Here is a 27,115-nt window from a genome sequence, read left to right on the forward strand (position 1 = left end):
ATTACCTGAAGGATGTTTTGTCTTCCTTTATGCATTAAAAAATGTTTGGCGATTTGATATAATATGATGCATTTAGTAGATTGAACTACTCAACTGTGTATACAGGAGTTAAAATAAGGAAAACCTTTCTACAGCTGTATTAGGAAACACATGTTCGGGAGTAGAATATTATATTATTTTATTATAAATAAAAGTAAAACACTGACAGGGAACATTTTACAACATATCAATACTTTCATATTTTACTTATAATGCATTGGGCCTTTTACTTAAGTGAAGTAGCAGAATACTTCTTCCTCCTCTGGTCAGCACTGGTTATTATCGTCTGATTTGTTGCAGCTCTTCCACAATGTGGACTGGTCCATGAAGAAGAGCTGGGGAGCCGCTCTGGAGGACTGCGTCTCCAGAGGAGCTAACCTGGTGAGCATCCACACCCAGGAGGAGGAGGAGTTCCTGGCTCTGCACAGCAAAGGCACCAGCAAGTGGATCGGCCTCAAGCACAACCCAGCAGAAGGAGGTGTGTGTAGTGTGTGTTTTACAGGAGCTGAAGATAATTGGGGTACAGATAAAGAATACACTCATGACTATTCCGATCGTGTAGGTTATTCTTGGAGCGACGGCACACCTCTCTCACACACTAACTGGGGTCACGGGGAGCCCAACAGCCACGAGGGCCGTGAGGATTGTGTGGAGATGGTGAGCAGCACCAACGGGACCTTCTCTGAATGGAACGATCTGAACTGTGACGCCCACCAGGACTGGATATGCATGATTGCTAAAGGAAAGACCCCCATCCTGCCCCCTGTGCCCCCACCTCCAGTCCCAGGTAAACTGTTCCCACAATGCACCGTCCTTCCTGTCCTGACAAGGTTTTATCCTGGGGTTAATTTACAGCTGAGAAGGCTGTACTACATGATTGAACAATCTGACTTGAATCTGTTATAAGGTAGAAACTAAACCATTGATACGGCATGTTTGGCAACATTTCTATAGAAAGAGATGTGTTTGATTTCAGACTGTCTGCCACTTTAAATCAAGGCTGGTTGATTAATATATATAATGGAATAACTAAATACTTTGTTGTTGAGAACATTATAATTATGGTTAAACAGCAGTAGAGGTGGAGGGAGTAAAATATTGTGGTATTCATATACTGTAGTTGTGTTTGCTTTATTTTAAATGCCAGATCTGAGACTATATATATTTAAAATGTAGTTTCATGCATGTGACACTACTTACTAACACCCATGTTCTAGAAACTTCAGTAGAGTTAACCTCTCAATATTGAAAAATGGCAAAGATTAGTAAGTGTCAGAAATCTCCACTCCATGTGTTAGGCTTTTTGTTATGAGCACATGTGTGTTTTTCTCATCTCCGTCCTCAGCTCCTGATTGTGGCGCTAACCCCGGTTGGAGGAAGAACAACAACATCTGCTACTACTACAACGACACCGACATTGTTGACTTCCACACGGCCATGGGACGCTGCTACGAAGAGAAGGCCTCGCTCGTCTCCATCCTCAACAAAGACGAACAGGCTTACGTCAACACCATGGTGCGTCTCTTTCTCAGAACATGTTGTACCATGTCTCAGTGAAATGTGTTTGGGACACGATGTTCTTGTTTTCAAGGTGGGGACCGGCCAGGTGGCTTCAGCTTGGATTGGGATGAGGATGTTTGGCATCACAGGTGGACAATACATGTATGTGTTATTTGATCTTTACTCTTTTTACCCCTTTCTTTCACAATTAACTACAGCCAGGTTTAGACACTTTTACAGATTGATCCACCTTCTCCGCTTTTTACAATGTAATAATATAATGCAAAAAAAAAGTGTTTTTCAATTTAGATAAAAGAAAAATAATTTAAATGAAAAAAGGGCCTTTTTGCATGTTATCAAATGTAATTCCTTGAAATCTAATGGAGACCCATTTGTTCCATTAGAGAGGACCTTCTCTTTATTAAGTGCACATAAAAAGGTCAACACCAAGGTTTCTTTGTGTGATCTGCACAGGTGGGTGGACTTCTCCCCTCTCACTTACACTCACTGGAGTCCAGGTGAGCCCAACAATGCCAACGGGGAGGAGCAGTGCGTTCAGATGAACCGACTTCAAGGTAAAAAGCTCAATTAATTGGCTGAATGTCACAATATAGATGAGTTTATTTATTGTTATTAATCATTTGATCTCATTCTTGTTAAGGTGGCTGGAACGATGCGAACTGTGGTCGGGCCGGAGCAGGCTACGTCTGTAAGAAGATCCCTGGAGCTATCCACACCCCCCCTCCACCCACACAGCCCTGGGAGGGCAACTGCCCTGAAGGTAACACACACTCTGTGATGGAGGACAACAGCAAATAATAATACCACAGTGCCACAGTGTAAACAAAATACTCAGTTACAAGTTGTTGCGTTTGAAATGATTATTACCACCTAAATGTCTCTCAAAGTAAAAATATGAGTTCTAAATAATAGAGCATTCACATTTGTTTTGTAAAACAACCTGAGCACCGATAATAAGCTGATGATCTAATGGCATATATTATACTTTGACTTTAATGACAATGTTTTAGCATAATTTACTGACTTTATGACTCTTTTACAATATATTACAGCTTTACTTTTTGTATGACATACTACAGAATACAACCAATATTTTAGAAATATACTTTATTACACTTTTCTTTTTTTCACTTACATTTTTATAAATATACAAAACCACATATAGTTCAGTTTACATTTGAATTAAAAACCCATTGAAAAAAAAAGAAAGTACAAATAAAAATAATAATAAAAACAAGCAAACAACAACAGTGACATGGAAGCTTTCTATAATATTTTAACATCATGGTCTGGTTCCAACTCTCAATTTATGGTGTTGTTCATTTTTCTTTTATATTCAACCCATTTTTCCCATTCGGACTCACATTTCCCCTCCTGGACCCTCAATATGTGTGTGAATCTTTCCATATCAAATATTTCCTGTACTACTCCCAGCCATTACTCCTTCGTAGGTGGATCCGCTCTGTACCATGCTCTGGTAATAGTTTTCTTGCTTGCAGCCAGCAGCACCTTAATCAGGTATCTGTCCCCACCCGGTGTGTTTTCCTCTACCAGATTCCCCAAGTATAACATCAGGCCGGTCTTTGGAACCTCATAACCTAATATCCCCTTTAATACTCCCCATACTTCCTCCCAGTATCCCTTCATCTTTTGGCATTCAAAAAAAAAGTGTGTGTGGTCTGCCCCCACCTCGCCGCATTGCCTCCAACATGCGTTCTGTTCGGGGGCAAACCTCCCTTTCATCTTTGGGGTTATGAAGTATCTGATTATGTTCTTCCAGACAAATCCCCTCCATACCCTTGACCCAGTAGTTGAATGCTGCACTCTACACACATTATACCATTCTTCCTCTGTCATATCAATCCCGAGTTCTTTCTCCCACTTTTCTTTTATACATAGAGTTGAATTCCCCCTACTCTCCAACAGAGCTTGATATCCCCCTGCCTTTCTTCCCTTCATCAATCATTACCTTAATTACCCCCATTTTGTTTAGTGGTTTGATCCAGGTTTATTTCTTTTATATAATAATCTCTCACCTGTAAGTATCTAGAGTGGTCGCCCCTTTCCAGATCAACCGTATCTCTTAGATTTAGAAAGCTCTGCATTTCCCCTTTTCCCACCATCCTACATATCGCTGTGATGCCCCCTCGGGCCCATCGCTTAAAACCTGTATCTTCTTTTCCCGGCTGGAATTTATTATCATTTGTTATCCATCTCAAAATCTTTGTCTGTTTTCCTATTTTGTATCTCTTTATTACCGTGTTTAAAGTGAATTTTGTAATACTTTAATACACTTTTAAATTAGATAACTCCTTATGGAGGATTTGATCAATATAGTGAATATACTGATCTCCAGACGTGAGCAAAACTAATTAAATTGGTGGTTGTTGTTGGAGCTGCCTGCCTTCCTTACACATTGATATACATCCCGTCATAATGTTATTGAATCAAAAGTGATTTCACATGCACAAAGCTGATTATACATCCTGAAACTATCTGTGAAACCTGATGTAACTTTATTCTGTTTCTTCACCTCAGGCTGGATGCGTTTCAAGGACAAGTGCTTCATGTTCAAAGGGAAGACGGATGACATTAAGGCCAACTGGTCTTTCGCTCGCAGCTGGTGCAAAGAGCAGGGAGGAGATCTGGCTGTTATCGATGACCAGTACGAGAACGGTAAGCTGGACCTTTGAGGAGGAAACAGCTCCAGGTCTAAGGGACTGCTCTCTGTATTTATACTCTCTCCTCCAGACTTTGTTTCCAGCTACCTGAGGGACCTCAAGCTTCCCACGTGGATCGGCCTGTCGGATCTCTTGTTGGAGAATCAGTACGCCTGGAGTGATGGGGTCAGCCCGGTGCTGTACACCAATTGGAACGACAAGGAGCCCAACAACGCAGGAGGAGCGGTGAGGATCCGCTACAACACAAGTTATTTATAATCGGTGCAAAGCCAGTGGGATGCATTTTCAATCTTTGTAAGCAGGACTAAAACATCCTCTCATGTATATAGATAGATAGCTTGAAGCTTTCTTGTCCTTCTCAACAGGAACACTGTGTGGCGATTTCTCACAACCACCTGGTGACCGGCAGGTGGAACGATGACTCCTGTCACAGGGATCACAGCTTCGTCTGCTCCAGGAAGAAATGTCAGTCAACCCTCCCAATTTCCTTTTGTTTTGCTTGGATAAGATTTATTTGCTTATAGATACAGGAATTACATTTTTTTTTTTTAAATGCGGTTTTACAATCCGTGCACAAATTTTGAATTCAATTATTTATTTATTTTTATATTTTCTTTTAACCTTACTGTACTTTGTGGCATTTTATCTGCTGTGTCATTGCACAATATTTCTCTAGAGCACATATAATGAGGCTGTGGTAGTGAATAGTTAATTCACATGGATCTTACTGTACTTTAGGGCATTTTTATTTGATCCATTTAACATGCTACTGTAATATTCCTATAGGGAGAAATGTTCTATCATGCAGTGTATTGGCTTTATTTCGTTTTATTTAATAATACGGGTTGATATCCTGGACTGTTTTCAGTAGTGGATGAAAAACTTAGATCCTCCATTTAAATAAAAGTAACAATTATACAATATAACAATAAATGCTCCATTAGTCATACTACATGTTTCTTTGTAATTGCATTGGCCTTAATCATTCAGAATGGCAACATGTATGCCTATTAAGCTTTATGTGTGCACAGATTGCCACATAAACAGTTTTTCTATAATGTTACTCCAAAGGGTTTACGTAGAAAACATTTAGGAGCTAAAAATGTCAGTTCAGTCCTTAATCAAATACTTTTATGTACCTGCTTCCACATCAGCGAGCAGCATCAACCCGCCACCCCCGACCGAGGCCCCCTGCCCCACTGGCTACACCTCGTGGTATCTGAACTGCTACAGGCTGGTGGAGGAGCCGGCCACCTGGGATGCGGCTCAGGCGGCCTGCCGGGACGAGGGAGGGAACCTGGCCAGCATCGACATGAGCTACGACCAGGCCTTCGTGGCCGGGGCCGTCCTGCAGGGCCGAGCCGACGCCTGGATCGGACTCAGGCGCAAGGTGCTGACAGGGAGGAAACACACCATGTTGTTGCCTGAACTACCTGCAAATTAAAAACTCATTAAGGACCTACAAATGTGGTTTGATAACCATCTGTGTACAAATAAGAAATAAGTTATCTTAAACACATCCTTGAGTTTTTCACTCAACATGTTTTAGCTGGTGGAGCTAGTATTAACTTCTTCCAGGTTATTTAATCCTTTGGTTCCCAACTTTTTCTAATCTTAACTTTTTAGCCAACAGTGACTCATTTGGCCTTACAGGACGTTGAAGTTATTAAACAATATCTTCATTTGGTGTACCGACAATTTGGAAAATATCTATAACGAATTAGTCTGAGTAACTTGAAGCGTTAACTATTTAACCGGAGCTTATATTTCCTTGAATGCAGGACGACGGCTCCTACATGTGGACAGATGACTGGCCAGTTTTCTTCACTCAGTGGGGACCAGGAGAACCCAGCAATATAAAGGACGAGGGCTGCGTGAGCATGCATGCTTCTCGTGCGTTCCACGGGACCTGGAACGACACCAAGTGTGACCAAGCTAAACCCTACGTCTGCAAGATCTCCCCAGGTTTGTGACTCTTTTTTCCTACTTTTTTCCTCTAGTCTCTCTATCTGAAAACCGTCATTTAGTCTAAAACTTGTAGCCTTGATGATGTAACTTATATCTCCTCACAGTGAAACCGCCGCCGACCCCTGCCCCTGGTGATGGGAGGTGTCTGCCCTACTGGATACCGTATGGCCGCTACTGTTACTTTGTGTACAACCAGCAGCAGGGTTTCTCCTGGCCGGACTCCCTGCACTACTGCCAGGCCGCCAAGGCAGACCTGCTGTCGCTCCACAGCAGAGCGGAGGTGGAGTTCATCAGGAACCTCAATCACACCAAGTATCACAACATATGGATCGGCCTCACGAGGGACCGTAACTGTGAGTGTCGAAACCACACAAATGTGTCTTTCATACTACTTGAACCTGAGCTTTTATTACATGTGAGATATACAGATATACAGTATGTGCACTAACCCTTATGAAACCTTGCTTTTCTAGTTGGCTGGGGCTGGACGGATAAGACGTCTCTGGGCTTCCTAAACTGGGCTGCCGGTGAGCCCAATGCAGCCTTCCACCCTGGGGAGGTGGGAGAGGAGAACTGTGTGGAGATGTTCCAAGACGGAAACTGGAATGACAACAACTGCCTGCAAAAGAGAGGCTTTGCATGCCGCCATCGCCAATGTAAGGATTTGTGTTTTTACATTCTTTTTTTCGACATTTGGGTGGAATACTAAGGAGGCCCGGAAAGGCAAGTTCAAAACACTTGCCTTTCAAACCTGTTTTCTCTCTTGTGTTGATGATTTATGAACAAGTAAAAAAGTGATCCGTGAGTAAAATGAAAGCTCAGCTGGAAGAAAACATGAATGCTTTATTCCCATTTAGAACAAAGGTAGAGGTGCATATCAGCCTCTTGCGACCAACATTTGCATTTCACTGAAAAACATAATATTATCCTGTCAACAACAAAACAAAGAATGAAGGAACTTAAAGATTAGCCTGGCAAAACCTATTTTGTATAACCTGTCTTTATAAAACGGACAAGTCAAATCAAGCAATCTGATTGGTTCTTAGCCGTGATATACTGAGCGTATACCACGGGTAGAATTGTAAGTTACTTTTCACAACAAGTCAGTATCTCTCCGCGTCTGAGAAAAACAGTATACCGTTGGGCTGAAAAGCAAACTGCATGCAGTTTGCTTTTCATACTGGAACAAGAAAGCAGCGGAGAAGTAACGGGGCAGAAGCCCTCCTTTTTGACGCAGCGGTCCAGACATAGACATCAAACGGCAAAACATATTCAGTGTGCAGTTCCTTTGGCATTAGGGCAGGGGTATCTAGATACTTTCTAAGGTTTAACATAATTAATTGTGCTACTTTTAAAGCAAGCAACGATGTTTTCAAATCTGTAATCAAAGAGGTCCGCAAAAACGCTATCGACCAATCAGATTGCTTGATTTGACTTGTCAGTTTTATAAATATATTTAAGCAATAGCTCACGACAGGCCGTGGTATATGCTCATTATATCACAGCTAAGGGGCGTGGTTCGGCCCGACGCGAAGCGGAGGCCTGTCGTGAGCTATTGCTTAATTATATCGTAAACACAGCTGAGAAAACTATTTAACTGAGACTTAAAAAAAATATCAGATTTTATTTTCTTACTTGCCTCTTTTAGCCCCAAAAGAATCCAGAGGTGTGAAGACAGACTGTTAAAGCTTTCATTTGGGTTCTTAAAACATAGAGAAAGAAAATGTGGTAAATGAATACTTACTAAGATTATAATAAGCAACATATTAACAGCTGGTCTGTGTTTAACCATATTTTCAGACTATACAACAGATGATGGCGGGAATCCAGTTTTCCCCACTGATGGTCCAGGAGGCAACAGTAAGTGCAACAAAGTAGCAAACATTATTTTGTTAGTGTTGTTTTTAAATCATTTAGTGTACCTTCAACTGCTGTAACATCTGCTGTGTCTCTTTGTCCAGATGCAGGGGTTATAGTGGGCGCCGTTATTGGAGTCATTCTGTTCTGCAGCTTGATCGCTGGAGTGCTGTTCTATGTCTTCAGTGTGAGAGGGGTTAAACTGAGCGGCTTGAGTCTGCCAACAAGAACAACTGCTACCGTTGATGTGGTAAGTTGTTCATTATCTATGACCTTTTTTTCATACTTTATGACTTTTTTTCAAATTTTCCAACTTACTAAACTATCTACACACTATGACTTTTCTCAACCTTTTCGTCATACTATACTATTCCTTTTTTATTCGACATACTATGAATTTCTTTTTTCGACATACTAACTATAGCCTACTATTTTTGATTTTTGATGTTCAATGTTCCGACATATTATACAAAAACCTTTTTGCTTCATACTAAACTACGGCTTTTTTTTTTTCTTTTACATACTATGCTATGACCTATTTCCAAAAATGTTCGTTACATTATACTATTCATTTTTTCCCCCGACATACTATGAATTATTTTAGAATTTTCCGACATACTTTGCTGTGACTTTTCTTCGACAATTTCATTTCCTAACAGTGGCATCCCTAATATGATATTGTGTTATGTTTTTGTGAAAGTGTAAAAACTAAGTTGTCTTTCTTCGGTTGCAGCCTGCTTTTACCAACCCCAACTTCGGTGGAGAATCGGACACATAAAGCATCATTTATGTTTTGTACAGTTCATTGAAATTCCATGTTTTTGTAAAAAAATCATTGATAATGTCCCTTTTAAGTATAAAGAATGCAATTGGATTCACTTCATTTGTACAGTATATATATATATTGCAATATACTCATAAGATATTAAAACTTTGTTTTCCTATGTTGCACTTACATTTTCCGTGCTCAACTTTTGTTATGTCTACAATAATTCAGTCATTTTCCTGTTCATGAGTTATTTACTGACCTTTACAACCAAATTGTGTAATCTTGTTTTCTTTCTGAAAATAAGAGTAAGCAGTAATAAATTATAAGTTAACAAATGATTTCCAGTGTTTATTCATCCCTGCAAAAAAAAATGTTTTACATATTTTACAAAAAAGGGAAAAGCATCCTTCAAAACCTTTTCTGAACAATTTCTCAGTAAATAATTATTTGGACGAGAAGTGTAAACTGTTGCAGAGTAAATCATAAACAATGGAAGATGATGGAAGGAAAGCCACAGGTTGGAAAAGACATGAAAACATCTGAAATGCTTCTGTGCAGTGTCGACATCTGCAGTAAGAAACACTCAAGATCATTTCTCCTGCTGATGACATAAGGCCAAGGCACTAGTGACCTTGCTCCGTATTTTAAAAAAAATTCGCTACACGTTATGCAACAATGTAAATTCATGAACACTTTGTGATCCTTGTTTAGCCCTTTTTGATGTGTAATTGCACACAGACATACAAACTCAATTAACTGCAAAACGTTTCAAAATGTGTAAATCAAAAGCAATGTTTCTTTTACTGCATCACCATTACATACTGATTATTTTAGTATCCCTTTTAAATTGTCATAACAACAACACCACCTCAATAAAAATTTGAACCAACAAAACTCAAGCTTTATTTTTTTAGAATCAAAGTTACAATAAACTAGAGTAAAGACTAGCACAGTCCTGCCAGTCTTTGGGATCAAGTTGTTCTTATGTCCAATAACGCTCTGAAATTAACAACAAATACTCAACAAAGTGCATTCTGTAGTAAGCTATAGTTTGGCCTTTTATTCTACTCGCACACATTTAGTAAACATATTGAAACTCAACATTTGCTAATCAACAAACGTGTGGGAAACCGAGAAAAGCAGCTTCCTGGTGCAAAAACAAATAAAGGGAACACTACTGTAGTTTCATCTGTTGAACAATGTGGCAGTCCCACTATACTTGAAAGGTAACTCAAACTCGGCTAATATCAACCACTACTTCCAACACTAGAACTAAAAAAAAATGCAATATGTAAAACGATTGCCCCTTTTTTTGTTCTTGCAATGTTTACTGTACCTAATGCTTGTATAACTTACATTAGTGGGCACAAGTGCAATTCTTTTACCTGGGTGACAAGAATAAAATCGAGCCTGCTGACCTACTAGTCAGTAATTGTCATAATCAGCCTGAGAAAGATGGCAAACCACTTCTGATCCTGAGCCTTAGCCATCATAATACAAATCCTTATTATTCATGCTCAGATGTCTCTTTGTTTTGGACAGCACTCACGCTGTATTCATTCCTTTATTAAACTCATACTGTATTAATCCCCACTGATTTGTAGGGGAAATACAATGCAGAATTCATACTGATTCATTTTGAGAGAAATTCAATAACAATTGTGATACATTTAAATAATGATTTTAGTGCCTTATAGTGACATTCATCTTTAACATTAATAAAAGTTGTGATCATGAACATGATTTGTGTCAGGACTTGCACGAGGCTGGGGCTGCCACCAAACGGCAATTTTGGTTACATTCGATGTGCTCCCATCCAAATGTAGTTAAGGTCACAGCTGAATAAATCAATGATTCAAACACATGAACTGATGAAGAGGAACAGGAAGATACACCGTGGGTACGAGACATGAAGTGTGTGTATAACCACAGATGTAACATGTTCATAAAAGTGCCGTAGAGAAAGAGAGAAAACAATAAATAACAAGTGCATTGATCAGTGGTGTATTCTCAGGGACACACCACATGAGATGAGACAACGTCCATGTGAAGTAAAGAAGCCTGGCACAAGCCTGAGGGATAGTCCAGCTCAGAGTGTGACACACTGAGGCGAGGTGAGGTAAAGGTAGAGAGGGGCAGCACAAAGGGTTTGCAGGTACTCTTTGACGAGAGCAGGTGGATAGTCAGTTTACCTTTTGGCTGTCCAGCCTCAGCCAGTGGACGCCCTGTCTCGTGTAGCGCACCACAGAGCTCATACTGGAAGTTAGGCTCAATGCACCCATGACTGAGTCCAGCTCTGTCAGCAAACCTGAAACATACAGAGATATTCAAAACATCACAATTCATTAAGATGCAGTTACAGATTTTTTTCCAGGAGTAAAATGTGTTTTTATAGAATATGAAAAATAAGTCATAATATAGCATATTGAAAATGCTGGAAAACAAAAAAGTCCAAATTGAAAAATGTTGTTTAAAAAAGGTGTTAGTATAGCATCTTAAAAATATAATGAAAAGCATTCATAACATAGAATGTAGAAAATATCCCAATAAAGTCAAAATATCAAGAAGTAGTATAGCATGTTGAAACGTTTGAAAAAAGATCACAATGTATTTTGTTAAAAAATATGGAAAAAGTCATACTTTATGCTTTCATGTTTCCAGTCTGTTTTTCGTATATTCTTACCGCTGCCTTTCTGCGACAGTTCCTCCGCCTGGTCCCAGATGTCATGAGCGCTTAAAACTAATGTAGTGATGTTGACGTAGGTTAATGCCACTTGTCCAATGGCCTGAGGAACCGTCACAGTGCTGCCCACAGGGTCCACACCCGACCCGCTGTGGCCGGAGCCGGGACCAAAGCTGCTGGACGTGTTGGCTGGAGAAGGCATGTTGGGCATGTAGGACGGGGTGTGTGTGACTCTGAAACAACACCAGTAAAAATATGTGAACTTTTGATTACATATTACAGCTTGGTGCAATACACCTAAAAAGAGAAAGTACCATCCAAAGTAGATGACTTACTTTGGTGTTAAAACAGGAGGATCGCGAGTTGTTGAGTTCTGAAATGTCCAAATTTAGAGGGCAAATGTACAACTATAATTACATAGCGACTACTTTTCCAACTCTGTACAAACATGGAATAACATTTTCTTTTATTTAGATATGACCTAATCAAATTGCAAAACAATTACAATGGCATAAGAAATGAATATGTAATACTTACACTGAAGTGGTCGGTGAGGGTCTTCGAATACTTGAGGGCAATTTTGTGTTTGTGGCGAAACATTGCCATCTGCAAGAGGGACTGGCACTTCAAACTGCAAGACACAATTCAATGTTACTAAATTGTTTATCATTTGCATGATTCATTATTGCATATAAAGTTATTGTAAAGACAAACAATACAATGACGTTTTTATATTTTACGATTACAATTACTTCTTAATGCCTGACTTATGACTTTATTATACATTCTTGTGAATTTACAGCTTTTTTATGATACTGTATGGCTTTCTACGACTTCATTACATTTATGACAGACTTTAATATAACTACAAATATGTCATATTTAGACAAGAATAGATGGTTTTAAACAGAAATGAAGCTAAAGAGGAGAAACATTTAACCAGTTCTGTTGTGTAGCTTTCGCCCCGACATGTTGTGAAGCAGCTATTCAACAGCACAAAAGGTATAATCTAAAACTCACCATAAAGCAAAAAAGTCTTTTTCTGCAGCAGTAGCAGAGGCATCCACTGAGTTTCTAAGTTTCAGTACAAACCTGTAAAAATGAAGCATATAAGGGTTTGTCTATTGGATGGATGAAAGTTATCAAAAGTGCAAACAGTAATGATTAATGTTATCGTACTTGAGCAGTTCCACTGTTTCTGCAAACATAGTGTAGGAAGACGTTGAAATGTGTGGATCTTTCTCCATAGCAATACCACTTTCGACAAAGAACATGGCCGCATCCAGGTAGTTAAAAGCTTTGATCAGCTTATCTGACTGCAGAGATAGACACATACAACAGTTTGGTTATATGTTTCTAGTATCATCTGGTAGAAATGTGCAGTAATACGAGTTAATAACCTCGTAAAAAAAAACACAAATAATTTACCTCTACATCTGCTTTGTGCTTCAGTTTTTTGGCCTCTTTTATGTAATGCTTCACTGGATACTGCCTGTAGGTGAACAAAGCTTTATCAACAAACCACACTAAACACCTCAAAAACAATACAAGTTTTATCATTATGAATTGCTAATACTGTCGCAACAATTTCCTTCAAAACAAGAATTATACATTTAGTTTAACTCAAAAACATGTTAACAAATAAAACTCCAGTAATACCTTTTGAGAAAATGTGGGATTGAATTAACCCAGATATTTCGATAGAAATTGAAGACATAAATTTTTTTTTTGGAGATTGTCCAGACAAATGAAAAACTGTAGTTTAGAACAACTTGGCAGCTCCACAGAAATCATTGTTTACCTCCCCTCAACTCTGAGCAAGGGCCGTCTGCTCAAAGCTCCCCTGGGGGTCTGTGAAGATGATGGGACAGCAGGGGTGCTCTTTTGGGGCTTCTGCTAGGATTGAAGGGCAGATGAATGGAAACAAATTGAGAGCATTTTTCACTGGTTACAATCCCTAAAACCATGAGATCGTTCAGAGGCTTGCCTTGGGGGGGGGGGGAAAGCTAAACACAAAAGATTGGTGCTTATATCCCGTTACCTTTTCAAAGTGTGGTTTTTCGGCATGCTTTCCGCCGCTCTTCTTGTGCTTCTGGGAGTCCTTGCTCTTTGCTGCCTCCTTGCTGGACTCCTGGGGCTTCCCAGAACTGCGTTTGTTCACCTTTGGGACTTTAGCAGGGTCTTTAGCAGGGTCTTTGGGTGTCAGAGGCTGCTGCATAGGAACAGTTTTTTTCTCCACCTTTTTCTTTCGCTCCCCGTCTGCTTTTGACTTGCTGGAACATCTGTAAGAATAGAGAGCTTGTGTTATAAGACACACGTGACGTTATCTCCGTTCAAGAAACATACAAAAGTAAGGGATGCCTCTGGACCTACTCTAGTTTGACAGAAGCATGACTTGTTGATGAGGTATTCTTGTTTTCCAGCTTCTGTTTCTTCCTGGGATGAGTTGAATTGTCTACCTCGACCTTGAATACAACAAATCACACATTCAAATACATTTAAACATTTTTTACATGAATGCTAACTAGAACAGAATGGGACCCACATATTTCTCACATTTTGAGATATACTCTTTTTGCTGCTTTCGATGACTTTGTGTGGTGTAGAAGCATCACCACCCCCTGCATGCTGCTCTACGACCAGTGCTGATCTCTTTGCATTGTTGGGTAACTCCTGGTGGATGTTGCAGGTCCAGGGAACTCTTGAGAGCAGACTTAGATCTATTTTCACAAGCAGGGAGCTAAAAGGCTTCTGGGGTTCCAGAGAACTCTTGATCGTGTGCCCAGTTTTCTCTGAGTGTCTTTTGCTTGTCTTGTGAAGAACCTTGGATCCCTTTGGGCAGAGGGTCTCCAACATTGGTTTGCTACAACTGACTCTAAGTGGCGGGGCGGGGGTCAGCTGGTCAGCCTTTGCAGGACTTTGTGTTGGGCAGGAGCAAGGGTTAGGATATCGAACACCACAAGATGGACAATGAACACACAGTACCACAGTGACTTCAGGATCTGATCCCGTCTTCCGCTTGTCAAGTGACGTGTGTTTAGAAGTCCTCTTAGCGTCTCTTTTAGTCTCGCTGTTGTTCTTGCTTTTCTTGCTGTGGCCTACTTTCGTCTTAACCTTGGGTCTATCTGTAAAACAGGGGTCTTTGCTTCGCGTATCGACCGCTTCCTCACACTTCACGTTGATAGTTGCTTTAGTGTTTACTGGTTTTGAGGAGTGTGTGTTGCATAAAAGTGTCCTGGAGATGTTCAAATGAGCAGAGGGGGATTTGTGGCCACTTTGATGGTTATAGTTGTCCTGAGGGCTTTCACTGTGATGCTGGGTCAACTCTTTCTGGTTAGAAGAAGAAGGTTTGGACTCTCTGTAGGGGTCGACCACCTCTGCACTGAGTGGGTGCTTGGAGCTTTGAGTGGGCGGTGGCCGCTTGTGAGCGGGGCTTTCATAGGGATGTGAACAGCTTTGACCTTCGGCGCTCGAGTTCTGCTGGCTGGACCTGGACTGGATCCAGTTCCCGAGCTGCCAATCACCATGGGTCACTGCTAGAGGTTCAGGCTAAAAAATAAAAAATAAACAAACAATGCGATTAAAAAAAAAAAGAGAGATAGAGCTTACAGTTCAGAGAATGCATGTTTAACAGTTTCCCCTGCCATTTATTGAAATAAACAAACAAAAATATCAGCAACGCTCTATGTAATTGGTTGTTACATTTTAAATGACTTGCGGTATTACTCTGATAATTACATAATGAAAAACTAAAGTATCAGTGATTTCACACAGAGGCGTTTAACTGCCTTCTCTGTTTTGTAGATAAATGTGAGAGTTTTTAAATGTGTGTATGCAGGCAGAAATGCATGCCAAAATGTAACTGTGGGTGTTCCGTGGGGAGATGCAGTGTATCAATCCAAGTAAATGTGGCAAGCAGCAAATTACCTCGGTTTTAACAGAGATGCTCACAGGGGGTGGAGGCGGCTCCTCGATGGTGCTTTCACTTTCCGACTCTGATCTTGAGCTACACTCTGAGTCACTGGAGCTGGCCGGCTCTACCCCTCGGGAATGTGCTGCTTCAAGTGATCTACAGCACCCACACAGGACACAACAATAACAACATCACTTTTCCAGCTTCTCAGATCTGGGACTGTTCTTTGTCATTTACAACAGTAATATTCTGGCGGTTTTGTCAATTTATTAAATAAAACAAGCCATTTGAATAATTTCCCTTGGGCTGAGGGAATTACAAGAGCAATATTCATTATTTCCTATAAAATGTATATAAATAGACTTACTGGCTACTTTATTATTAGGTACACCTGCTCGTTAACGCAAATACCTAATCAGCCAATCACATGGCAGCAACTCAATGCATGTAGACATGTATAATGTCTTTATATAGCGCTTTTCCTGGTGCTCAAATCGCTTATGCTCAAGACGACCTGGTGAAGTTCAAACACAGCATCAGGATGGGGAAGAAAGGTGATTTAAGTGACTTTGAACGTGGCATGGTTGTTGGTGCCAGACGTCCCTGGTCTGAGTGTCTCAGAAACTGCTGACCTACTGGGATCTCACGCACAACCATCTCTAGGGCTTACAGAGAATGGGTCGTAAAAGATACAAATATCCAGTGAGCGGCAGCCAGAGGTCAGAGGAGAATGGCCAGAACGGTTCAAGATGATAGAAAGGCAACAGTAACTCAAACCACTAGTTACAACCAAGGTATGCAGAAGACCCTCTCTGAACGCACAACACGTGGAATCTTGAAGCAGATGGACTACAGCAGCAGAAGACCCCACCGGGGGCCACTCCTGTCAGCTAGGAACAGGAAACTGAGGCTACAATTTGCACGGGCTCAACAAAATTGGAAAAATGTTGCCTGGTCTGATGAGACTCGAATTCTGCTGCGACATTTGGACGGTAGGGTCAGAAGCATGGATCTATCAGGTTCAGACTGGTGGTGGTGGTGTATGGGGGATATTTTCTTGGCATACTTTAGGCCCTTAGTACCAATTGAGCATGGTTTAAACGCCACAGCCTGAGTATAGTGGCTGACCATGTCCAACCCTTTATGACCACATTGTTCCCATCTTCTGATGGCTACACCCAGCAGGATAACACGCCATGTCACAAAGCTCAAATGATCTCCAACTGGTTTCTTGAACATGACAACGAGTTACTGAACTCAAATGGCCTCAACAGTCACCAGATCTCAATCCAATAGAGCATCTTTGGGATTTTGTGGAACGAGAGTTTTGCATCGCGGATGTGCAGCAGACAAATCTGCCGCAACTGCGTGATGCCAACATGTCAATATGGAACACAGTCTCTGAGGAATGTTTCCAGCACCTTGTTGAGTCTATGCCACGAAGAATTAAGGCAGTTCTGAAGTCAAAAATTGATCCAACCCGGCACTAGCAGGGTGTACCTAATAAAGTGGCCGGTGAGTGTAGATACAACATTTGATTATTGATAAAATATTTAAACTGATGATTGATGCAGATGTATTGATTAGGAAATAATGATTAGTTGCTCCATTAATGAAAAAACTTGGAAGTTGTCTAAATGGCTGAATTAACAAACTGCCAAAAGCCTAATTGTCACTTACGATGATGAGCTCTGCTGGATGAGCTGGGATGGATTTGCTGGAGGGGACTTGTAGTTTTCTGGAAGAAAATAGGGGAATTACATGTCATGAAAAACTTTGAAATGTTTATAGTATTCAATTCACACAAATTATTAAAACAGACTCTTTATCTAAAGGCTGTATGTACAGCAGATGTTTCAAAGCAACTGTCTTTTACCCACATCCTTTACAGGCAAAACACTAACCCTGGTCTGCATGCTTGTTTGGGATGTTCTATGATATAGTACCAACAGGTATATTAATGATCATGTGTATCCTGGTTTTGTGCCTTGATTTTTGATTGCCTTTCACTTAATGACTCACTTTGTACTGGACATGAAGAGAGACTCGCTGCTTCCTGTGAAGACAATGAAACAAACGCACGCAAGGGTCACACATTGGCTTTATTTAAGTTTGCACATGGTTATCTTCATGTACACTTAATTAATCAATTGTGTAATAATTGTTACTGTATATGCAAACAGATCTTTAATTACCAGGACTTAAGGCCTTCAAAAAATCATCAATCATCCTCAACTTTTAAAGTCTTACCTTGGCTGGGAACGGAGACTTGGAGGGTTCTACTGAGCTCGGTGAGTGTATGGCTGTCAGGAGAGGAGGCCATGAGTGGGTCATTTCCTGTATGGTGGGATAAAAAGAATGTTATATGCAAGGAGCCTGAAGACGGCCCAACTACAACACAGGCATCACTCTTCATAAAATAAACATTATAGCAAGCAGGTGTAGCAACTGTAAATGAGAGTTGTAAAAGCTGGACTTACCCTCAAGATTTCTTCGACACATTGAACCTCATCTGTCCTGGTCTGTAGAAAATAAATGAATAAATGATCTATCCAAAACAGTGAATAAACCTTTATGCAATTATAACATGACGGACATAGAAAATGGTAAAGGGCTAATATTTCCAAGAGCAAACCTTTTAATGGTATTTCACAGGTCAAATAACATACAACATAAAACCCCCTTCAGATTGTTTACTTCTTGCATGGGTTTGATGCAACTATATCTCACCAGAATAGAGATATGGAGCCCTACTTGGGAATTGGCCAGCTGTTCTTCATCTTCAAGCCTGCATTATGTCAAATAATCTCTAGGTATACTGTAATTTGGGGGGAATTGAAAACACTGAAAACATTAAATACAACCATACCACATTAAAATCAAAGTGAAGAGATATATGCATTTCAGTGTTGTCCAGCAGAGAGCAGTAGAGACCTGCAGAAGCACTCACATTCGTTTTCATGAAGAGATGCAGTGGAGAGTTTGGTTTTAAAATGAAGCCATTTAAAATTACAAAATAAGAGCAATATCAAGGTTCCACCGTTTTGGGGCAACAATTGAATTTTGACATTCACATGAAGACCATATTTATTATAAAATACAAAAATATATGTAATTGTTATTTGACCATTGGTTGTTCCATTTAAGAAAGCTAGTTTAAGGGTTTATTTTTAAACTAGCTTTAGTTTCACACCAGAAGGTTTACACTTGTGCGAGAATTTAAAAAAATGGCGTGCACTGGGACGTTGGTTCTCTGACCCATTAAACCTGTGTATTGACTTGTTTAAGGAAAAACACATAGTTGAAAGCACATTACTAGTTTGGAGGCTAGAGACATTTGTGATTGTACTTTATATCCAAAGTGTTTTATACATGGCAAACTGCAGATGTGGATCCTAATTTAGGAGCAAAGGTTTAGTAGGAATATAAATAATTGCCTGTATAACCTGCAATGGATTAGTCAGAGTAGCGAGAATAGACGCATATTTAGCACTGCTGTGCTGCTGCAGGACTGTAGGGGGAGCTGTGTCGTGCTGCAGGTGCAACGCCTGTGTGTGTCTATTTATAAATAGAGAGGCAAAGTCCCTCCCTTTCCGGGGGACCTCCATGGGACCTTATTTCGGAAAAAGTATGTATTGAAGTCAATGGGGAGAGAAAGATCATCTTTCGATCCCGTTTGAATTGTGCCACGAATTACACATATGATGTTTGTCAATTTAAAAGATAATTTTGCAAGTCAAAATTAAATAGAAGTGTCCTAAAACTGTGAAGTAACCCTTTTTTTTGTGTGAAACCGCTCAATGAACTACATCTCCCATCTCGCACCACACACCAAGACGGCCGTCACGTTGGCACATTTCACTTCTTTCTTTCAGAATGAGGTGGCAAGTATTAAAAGAGGTGAAAAGTATTAAAAAAGAGGTGAAAATCCTTATAAGTCTGGGCATCTTGAGAGCACAAAAGGGGAGTTAGTCGGTTCAGTAAGAGCCAGCATGCGGGAACGGGATTTGTAGTCTTTCTAGTTGCGTATTGTTCATAGTATTATATTTCAACAGTTTTACGACAAACTGTGACTTTTCTGACGTGGAAATAATTTTTTAAGATTAACAAACATCATATGTGTAATTTGTGGCACAATTCAAACGGGATCGAAAGATAATCTTTCTCTCCCCATTGACTTCAATACATGATTTTTCCGAAATAAGGTCCCATGGGTCGGAAGTAGATGGGCGGGACTTCGCCTCTATAGAATTGACCTGGTGTTCAGCCAAATTCTCCCAAACAAATCAAGCCTTAGAACTTAAGGTGCCTGAAATTTTAAATCAAGAATATATGTTTTTTAACTGACTAACCCTAACCCTATGTTCCAGATGACACAATCCTCTCATTCCACAGTACATTCATAGCCCAGACAACAGTGCTGGGAAATAATAAGTAGGACTTCCCTTGTTCCATCACTCCCCACATTCACCAATCACCGGACCACCAAACCAGAGATTCAGTGTCAGTGACATCTCAAGACAATTTTATATTCCAAATATACCAAGTATCCTGCTGTCTTTACTATCCTACTACTATAACACTCCTTGTTGTTAACCACCAACTATGTGCAATATATATATATATATATATATGCTGTTAATAACTGCAATATATACCTGGCTGCTAAATCCTCAGAACAGGATGTGTTTTTTGTAAATTGTGGTTTTTTATACTTTAATTTTCTTTTTGTGTGCATGCTACTTAACATTAAGCTGTCTTTGGCTCTTTTCTGCTGTAACAATGTACATTTCCCCTTTGTGGGACTAATAATTCAGATTCTTGTATTTAATAGGAACAACCAGGTTCTATAGAAAAACCAAATTCTTTGGATTGAAGGAATCCAGTCCTGCAAACTCATGATTTATTTTCTTTAAAAGCGGTCTTTAAAGAAAACACACAATTTCCTGAAGCACATGGCCGTAGTTGGTTTAAATTACAGTCTGACAGACTGAGGCCAGTTGATGGACGCTGCTATCCTGGAAATGGTGTCAGGATTTTAGCTATGACACTATTACTAATGATATTAAAGGAATACTTTAACATTTTTGTAAACACACTTATTCTATTTCTTTCCGAGCATTAGATAAAATCAATACCACCTGAAAGCTTTTCACCAATTTAAACCTGGTTAGAATTAAGACTAAAAACAGGGGAAATACAGCTAGCTTGGTTTTGTCTAAAGGTAACAGAATCCATCTACCAGCACCTCAAAAGCTCAAAGGGCTGTAAAAGCAGAACTATTTTTAGACAAGCTAGCCGTTACCTCCTGTTTTCTTTCTTCATGCTAAAATGAGCTAAACAGCCATTATACAGATAATATCATGTCTAATAACAGTACAGCAAACTAAGAGAATATATTTACCTCCAAAAATGGTGGCAGCAACTTGGTTTTGCCCAGCGCAGATTTGTTGATTATCTCCGGTAGAGGTACATATGGCTCTGGTGAAAGCTTCAGCCTAGGTGACTCGCTGACCACATGGTCCTGACCATCCATGGGCCGCACATACGCTGTGGGTTTCTGGGTCATGACTACGCTGGGCGGCTTCAACGACAGGAGTGAAGGGAAGGTCTGGGAAGGTAGTGCGTTACCTTTGTTTGCTTGAGGCAGAGATGAATCTTTGGGGGACTGTTTCAGGTCAAATGTGGAAACATCCATGGCGTTGTCAGACTCAGGGTGGTGATCTGTGGAACCTTGAAGTCTATCAAAGGTGTCCCTAGTGTCCGTGTCATAGTTATCATGGTCAATGGAATGTGGGAAGGGTGGCCGCTTGGCATCAGGAGACTGATAAGACATTTCCTGGGGAAGGCTGACACACTCCCTGAGACCTGAGTGGGCTTCACTCTTCTTTTGTTGCTGTGCTGAGAGGCCGAGCTGACTGTGGTTTAAGGACCTATTCGAGAAAGTGGATGAATGTCCATGCTGGTTAGGAGGAGAAGGGGCAGTGGACGTCCTCATGGGCTGAGAGGAGTAACCGTTACAAGAGGGGGCTTTCTGACTTGGGATGGACGTGTGGACTTGGTTAAGGAATGGAGGCTTGGCTGGTTTATCTGTGTTTGGCTGAGCCTGATCTGACTGTGAGAAGGTTACATAAGTAGGAATGGGTAAAGGCTCAATGGCTAAGGGACAGGGATTATTCACATCTTCAAAACTACCCAGCATCCTCTGGATTCGATTGGAAAGAGTATCCCCTTTGTTTGTCTGCGTAAAGAAAGGGTAAACACTTTGTTAGAAGAAATATATCGGTAGCAATATGTAGAATTTGGTTAATTAAGACAAACAGTAGGTGGAACAAACTTGCTTTTGTTTCAATATCATTTGCCATTTATTTATTTGTTCCAAATAATGTGTACGTCAAATTTAAGAATATCTCTCTTGACACTCTTCACACATTGGACTTAAAATGCAAAGGTTATGGTATTGTCTTTGACAGCTTTTTTTTGTAAAGTAAACATAATTGTATAGCACACTACATACACAACAACAAAAAACACTAGAAGGTGAAAGGTTTTATGTAAATTTTAAGCCAACAATACAGCACACATACAGAAAAGTATCAATTTCCCTCTGATAATGAATAGAGTCATTTTGATCCTGAAACTGTTGCTTTTGAAAGAAGTGAAAAATAATAATCTTTGTATCAATAACATGAACAGTAGAAACCCAGTGTGATCATTAGAGCAGGCAAGTCCTGTAGTGTGGGTCTTTACCTTGTATGGTTCCCTAAAGAGTGGCACATTCTCAGGGTTGGGTTCTTTGGCTGGGCTTGTTTCTTGGTTCCTCTGTTCCCGCGCTCGGAGGCGAAGACGGTTCCTTTCTTCATTGTATATGCTGTAGAACATTCAAAAGAAAGAAAGATATTAAGTCAGGATTGCATGTACAAGTGCATTATTCTAACACTAAATGTGATGACCCAGTTCAAAGATGCAGTACGTGCCTTGCTGACCAAAAATGTAATTGGTGACCAGTGACCACTAATAATTCCAACCAATCTTATAACACAGCCATATTTGTTTAGGCTATCTTTGATTTTATCAAATAAACCACAAAGCATTGACTCACTCCGGCTGATTCGTATGATGAAAAAAGGTTTTGGTTAACGACACGAGAACATTTGAAAGAATAACAATTGATGACATCTATTCACAGCCTTATGTACCCAAGTGGCAGAGAAGCAGGGTCTCATGGGAGAACTCAGTGCCCATCATATCACCAGAAACGTCAGTGCAATTAGACTTACAGACACCATGAGGAGTCCCCACACATCTGTTCCTTTTAGTCCCTAAAGATGACATGCAGCCCATGCAGACATCACATGGATATGACTAGTCCAAATATAAGGCCATGGGTAAAAATAAGTTGTTCATTATAGTAAATGATATTCAGAAACAACAAGGGGCCTCATAGGGTCAAGACCTGTTTAACACATTCAAAAATACTGAAGTAAATTGAATGTACATTTGGAACTAGTAATTTTCCCAAAACAGTGTTTATCATCCTCACTCACAGCAACCCCAATGGGATGCTTCCATGGCAACAAGTGGAGCACAGCTTCGGGTTTAAGCCAAACAGATGAGCACTTACTCATTAATGGAGCAGAGAGACTGGCCAAAATACAAGAACAGCACCAACTGCCCAGTCACAGTACCACCCAGGGGTAAACCAACACATGGTGCCTGCCGGTATTACGTTACACACTAGTGATCCAAAACAAACATGAAAAATGTTGTTGAAGATCTAACACAGAGAAGCAAACAACTCACAGAATAAATTAGAATAAACTCCTGCAAGGGATAGCAATGCTGGGGTTAGTGTTTAATAAGGGTGAAACATAAACTGTGCAGAAGTAGCCCCTCCCCCCCGCCACACAGGTATAATCTTAATCTCTGTTTACACGTGCACATATTACACCAGGCTTCAACAGCACACAGGTAGACTGCATGTCTGTTTAATGATCATCAATTTAGTTTTCACTACTTTGTGATTAAATTAAATTATGGCATTGTGAGTAGTTGTATTGTTTGAACAGGAATTGTATTTCCTATTTAAACAATATGGTTTGAACAAAACAATATATTGTTTAAGTCAGGAAGGCCCATCATTCAGATTTGGAGAAACTCGCAACACAGAACTTAAAGCAACGAGACAAAAGCCAAGAAACCTGAAGACTAAAATCAGAACTGCACACCTAAACAACCACCAAAGGTAACCCCACTTCACAATATGACTAGTCAATCCAGTCGTCCTGTTAAACGTCTGACATGTGAAAACAGTAGCACATTTAGGAAGTTATGAGAGCTGCTACAGGGGGTGACCAAAGTTAAGTTTCTGCTAGTGGTATTAAGTCAAGTTTTAATTCATATGGAGAGCTTCAGACATCTGCAAATATGCATAACATTCACTCATGTTGATATTGTTGCACAAAGTGGATATGTACCACTTTATGGTTGCAACCAAGAATTACTTTTATCATGGATCAAATCAGAAGATTATTTTAATAGATCAATAATTGTGCGGCCTATACAACGTCAGAAAATAATAAAGAACGTCCATCCCAGTCTCCAGAGAACAAAGTTTATTTCTTTGTTTTGAATATAATAGCAGGACATGTTGAAGCACCTGAATAGCATTCTGCAATAATAAATATGTTAAGATAAATTAAAAAGTTGGATGTTGTTTGTCATTTAATTGAGTTAATAGTTGAAGCCACATGATTATAGGAGAAAATAAATCATCATGTTAGGCATCATTGTGCCTCAAATTTAATATATTCTGCTCAGATTATGATTTAGTGGTTGAGTTGAGCATCATCTCTGTCCTCTATTTTTAGGAAAATAGCTTTCTGTTGTTATCCAACTTTTAAACCAAAGTTCCAAGTTGGTCAAAACACGGCAGCTAAGAATTCACTGAGGATCACTTGTAAGAATGCTTTATAAATTAAACATGTGGCTGTTCGTTTAAAAAGAACAGCTTGTATACACACAGCAGTCCCTTTAACCAGCTGGTAGAAATCACACCAGCCTGCTTTTTCCAGCTGATTCCACCTCTTCCTCGTACTGCTTACCAAAGCCAAAATCCTCTATGTTGGTTTACCATTAACAACAACAAAACACCCCTTTAATTCTGATACCTTTGCAGAGTTACAAACTTAAAGTTTACTTTGCTCAAGTGCGCTGCTAGTTATCAGACTAACCGTATCTAGCTAATTAAGGTTAGTTACCCGGTCAGGCTGAAGAGCTAGCGCCCTGCTGTTAGCAGCTAGCTGTGTCTGCCTACCTCGGCTGAGATGCCATGGTGCGCCTCTCTCAACAACCAAAGTTGGTTGTCATGCGTTTCTGACAGTCTTCGCCAAGCTGTTCTTCTCACTTGGTCACATTTTTCTTGTTTTACCGCTGAAGAATTTGTTATTTTAAAGGGCTGTCAGGCGGCCGTTGGTTGATAGTTGCTGCTAACCGTCCGTGTTTGGGTCGTCCACTCTCTCTCTTTCTCCGTCTACTGGATTGTTCTACTCTATTCAGCCAGCCGGGGGCCAAGCTCAGTTTTATTCACTCAATGCACTTCAAGCTTGTCACAAAAAGCGTCTAAAGCAGTCGTGTTGCTATTCTATTAGTAAATACAACAAATTTGTTCGGTAAGAACTTTATTATTTAGCGTTTTTTCCTAAACACGACAGTTTGTCCAAACTTTACACTGTTACCCCTGCGTGACAGACATGGTACAGTCATCTGTGTTTGGTTATGTTTTTTTACAACAGAGTCCTGGTTAAAAGTTTTAATAGCCGATTTTTAGGTTCCTCCCGTTTTTTAAATGTTATTAATTGTTCGTGACTGTTGACAGATGGTGAAAAAATAAGTATCTGACTTTAAAATAAGAAGAAAGGATAGGTAAAGTTTCACACAGAAGGCAAAAAAACAGAGAATTGTGTCTCAAAAGGTGCAGTAAAGGGTAGCATACTTATTTGTAACCATTTGTTTCCTGCTTTAAAATGTTGAAATATTGTTCTATGTAATTTGGTAAGATGTTACAATATATTGGTTGATACAATGATGTTATTCCACTGATCAGAAAGGTGTTCTGTACTGCATCTCCCTTGTCATAATAATATAGCCTACTAACATAAATAATTGGCTCTTGGTTTATTTGCCCTCTAATAACCGAATCAAATGTAAACATGAATGAATTGAATTCAAGGAACATCTCACTCTTTTGTGATTGCTTTTTGATGCAATACCTTACCTTGTTCCCAGCTAAAAAGTAGGACCTCGGAATCAAGCACCTGCCCAATCTCCTGAAGCAGATCATAAAGTCTTCTGACTCACCATGCCACCTTGGTGCAAGTTCTGGTGAGTGGGTTCAGATTTGATGACACAGAGCTCAAATACTGCCAGTGGTTGTGATGTCTCTTGTAGGTTTTATAGCTTAGCCTGTAGACAATAAAGCAGACAAATCAGTTTACACATTTAAACCAGACATGTAAGACAAACATGCTGATTAGATTTGTCACAAAAGAATCAAGCAGCCTCTGTCTGTGTGTTCCTGTTGTTAGAGCTTTGACACCAGCACGTGTATGATTTAATGCAGGCTTAAAGCACACGCTGTGCTGAAAGGCCTGTTATTGGACACTCACCCCGGCTGGTTATGTTATGCTGCTACTGGCCGACTTCCAGCAGAGCACATCGAGATCATCTTGCTTCATTTAGTGGAGGCTCGGGACAGCTGAGAGGACCATGTCACTTGCCCAAAAAAAAGATGTAACTGCTGGGGCCTAATGATTATGACATGCAGTATGTAATACAATAGAATACATTAAGGATATGTTCCTCTTGAGCTTGTTTCTATGCACACTAGATACTAGGGTGTGCTGTTATAGACCCCGGACCATTTATCAGTCCCTAAAGAATGTTTTAATTATGTATTTATTTTGTTAATTCATATTTTTGGGAATATTCATTTTTGTATGTATTTATTTAATCACCTATAGTTTAAGTTGTATACCTATTAACAATATCATGGGTGAGTAAGATATACAGTATATCAGTCCAATGTGTGTTCAAAGTAAAACACTTTAATATATTCAAAAGAAACATGACCTTGTTGATCTTTTGCACACACACATACACACAAACGATACTGCACAGTCACAAGTGTGCAGGACTGAAGTTTGAGACTTTTAGTAGTTTAAATGATAACCAGTAGGTGGTAGTAGTTTCCTGTAAATAGAATAGTGGTTCCAAACCTCTTTCCCCTTTCTACCATTGAGTTAAATTATGACTGTACAATTAACCAAATATATCTGCAGGAAGATTGTGTAAAACAAGGGATTTAGATACATTTGGAACAGAAAGAGCTGCAATTTTTTTTTTTTTTATGAACTCCTAAACTATACATTTGTCTGAATGATGTCTACTGTATAAATATATGTTTAACATTTTAACTGATATAACTAATATGGTTATTTTATGACACATTTCGTTGCTTTCCTCCCTAATGCTTGGCGATTTTCCTAGGTTATTCTAACCGCATACCTTTCTAAAGCAGGACAGGGTGTTTGGCAGGGAAGGAGGGTATTCAGTTCCTCACTCTGCCCTCAACCTGTTAGACTTACAAAGAAAGTGTATATCATAAATAATAATCCAAACTTAGA

At 39.8% G+C, this 27,115-nt stretch overlaps 3 protein-coding genes across 7 annotated transcripts; 2 read left to right on the forward strand and 1 right to left on the reverse strand.

The window, feature by feature from the left end:
* Window positions 1-748: 748 nt before the first annotated feature.
* Window positions 749-4,627, forward strand: LOC104954545 (C-type mannose receptor 2-like). Its single transcript, XM_010781669.1, has 7 exons — window positions 749-826; window positions 1,385-1,554; window positions 1,631-1,701; window positions 2,014-2,114; window positions 2,201-2,320; window positions 4,099-4,236; window positions 4,312-4,627. The coding sequence occupies exons 1-7, from the start codon at window positions 769-771 to the stop codon at window positions 4,497-4,499; spliced, it is 846 nt and encodes a 281-aa protein (XP_010779971.1). The 5' UTR covers window positions 749-768; the 3' UTR covers window positions 4,500-4,627.
* LOC104954555 (macrophage mannose receptor 1-like) lies at window positions 4,519-10,118 on the forward strand. The gene is made up of 9 exons (XM_010781678.1): window positions 4,519-4,535; window positions 4,579-4,706; window positions 5,396-5,631; window positions 6,023-6,206; window positions 6,314-6,562; window positions 6,683-6,865; window positions 8,010-8,069; window positions 8,171-8,316; window positions 8,800-10,118. The coding sequence occupies exons 1-9, from the start codon at window positions 4,519-4,521 to the stop codon at window positions 8,842-8,844; spliced, it is 1,248 nt and encodes a 415-aa protein (XP_010779980.1). The 3' UTR covers window positions 8,845-10,118.
* LOC104954544 (AF4/FMR2 family member 1-like) lies at window positions 9,171-25,754 on the reverse strand. 5 transcript variants are annotated; one of them, XM_010781667.1, is made up of 19 exons: window positions 25,708-25,754; window positions 22,182-22,302; window positions 20,836-21,672; window positions 17,912-17,953; window positions 17,682-17,768; window positions 17,454-17,487; window positions 17,112-17,169; window positions 15,446-15,587; window positions 14,075-15,067; window positions 13,892-13,983; window positions 13,560-13,800; window positions 13,320-13,414; window positions 12,947-13,010; window positions 12,698-12,834; window positions 12,539-12,610; window positions 12,056-12,149; window positions 11,854-11,891; window positions 11,519-11,751; window positions 9,171-11,143 (listed from the first exon to the last, which is right to left on the reverse strand). In XM_010781667.1, the coding sequence occupies exons 3-19, from the start codon at window positions 21,631-21,633 to the stop codon at window positions 11,019-11,021; spliced, it is 3,345 nt and encodes a 1,114-aa protein (XP_010779969.1). In that variant the 5' UTR covers window positions 21,634-21,672; window positions 22,182-22,302; window positions 25,708-25,754; the 3' UTR covers window positions 9,171-11,018. The 5 variants fall into 5 exon arrangements, with proteins under 5 accessions (XP_010779969.1, XP_010779967.1, XP_010779966.1 ...); XM_010781665.1 differs by lacking the exon at window positions 25,708-25,754 and adding an exon at window positions 24,748-24,944 and having other exon boundaries at window positions 13,320-13,411; XM_010781664.1 differs by lacking the exon at window positions 25,708-25,754 and adding an exon at window positions 24,748-24,944.
* Window positions 25,755-27,115: the final 1,361 nt, after the last annotated feature.

This window comes from Notothenia coriiceps, unplaced genomic scaffold (assembly GCF_000735185.1).
Source record: "Notothenia coriiceps isolate Sejong01 unplaced genomic scaffold, NC01 NC01_scaffold00023520, whole genome shotgun sequence".
Taxonomy (NCBI): domain Eukaryota; kingdom Metazoa; phylum Chordata; class Actinopteri; order Perciformes; family Nototheniidae; genus Notothenia; species Notothenia coriiceps.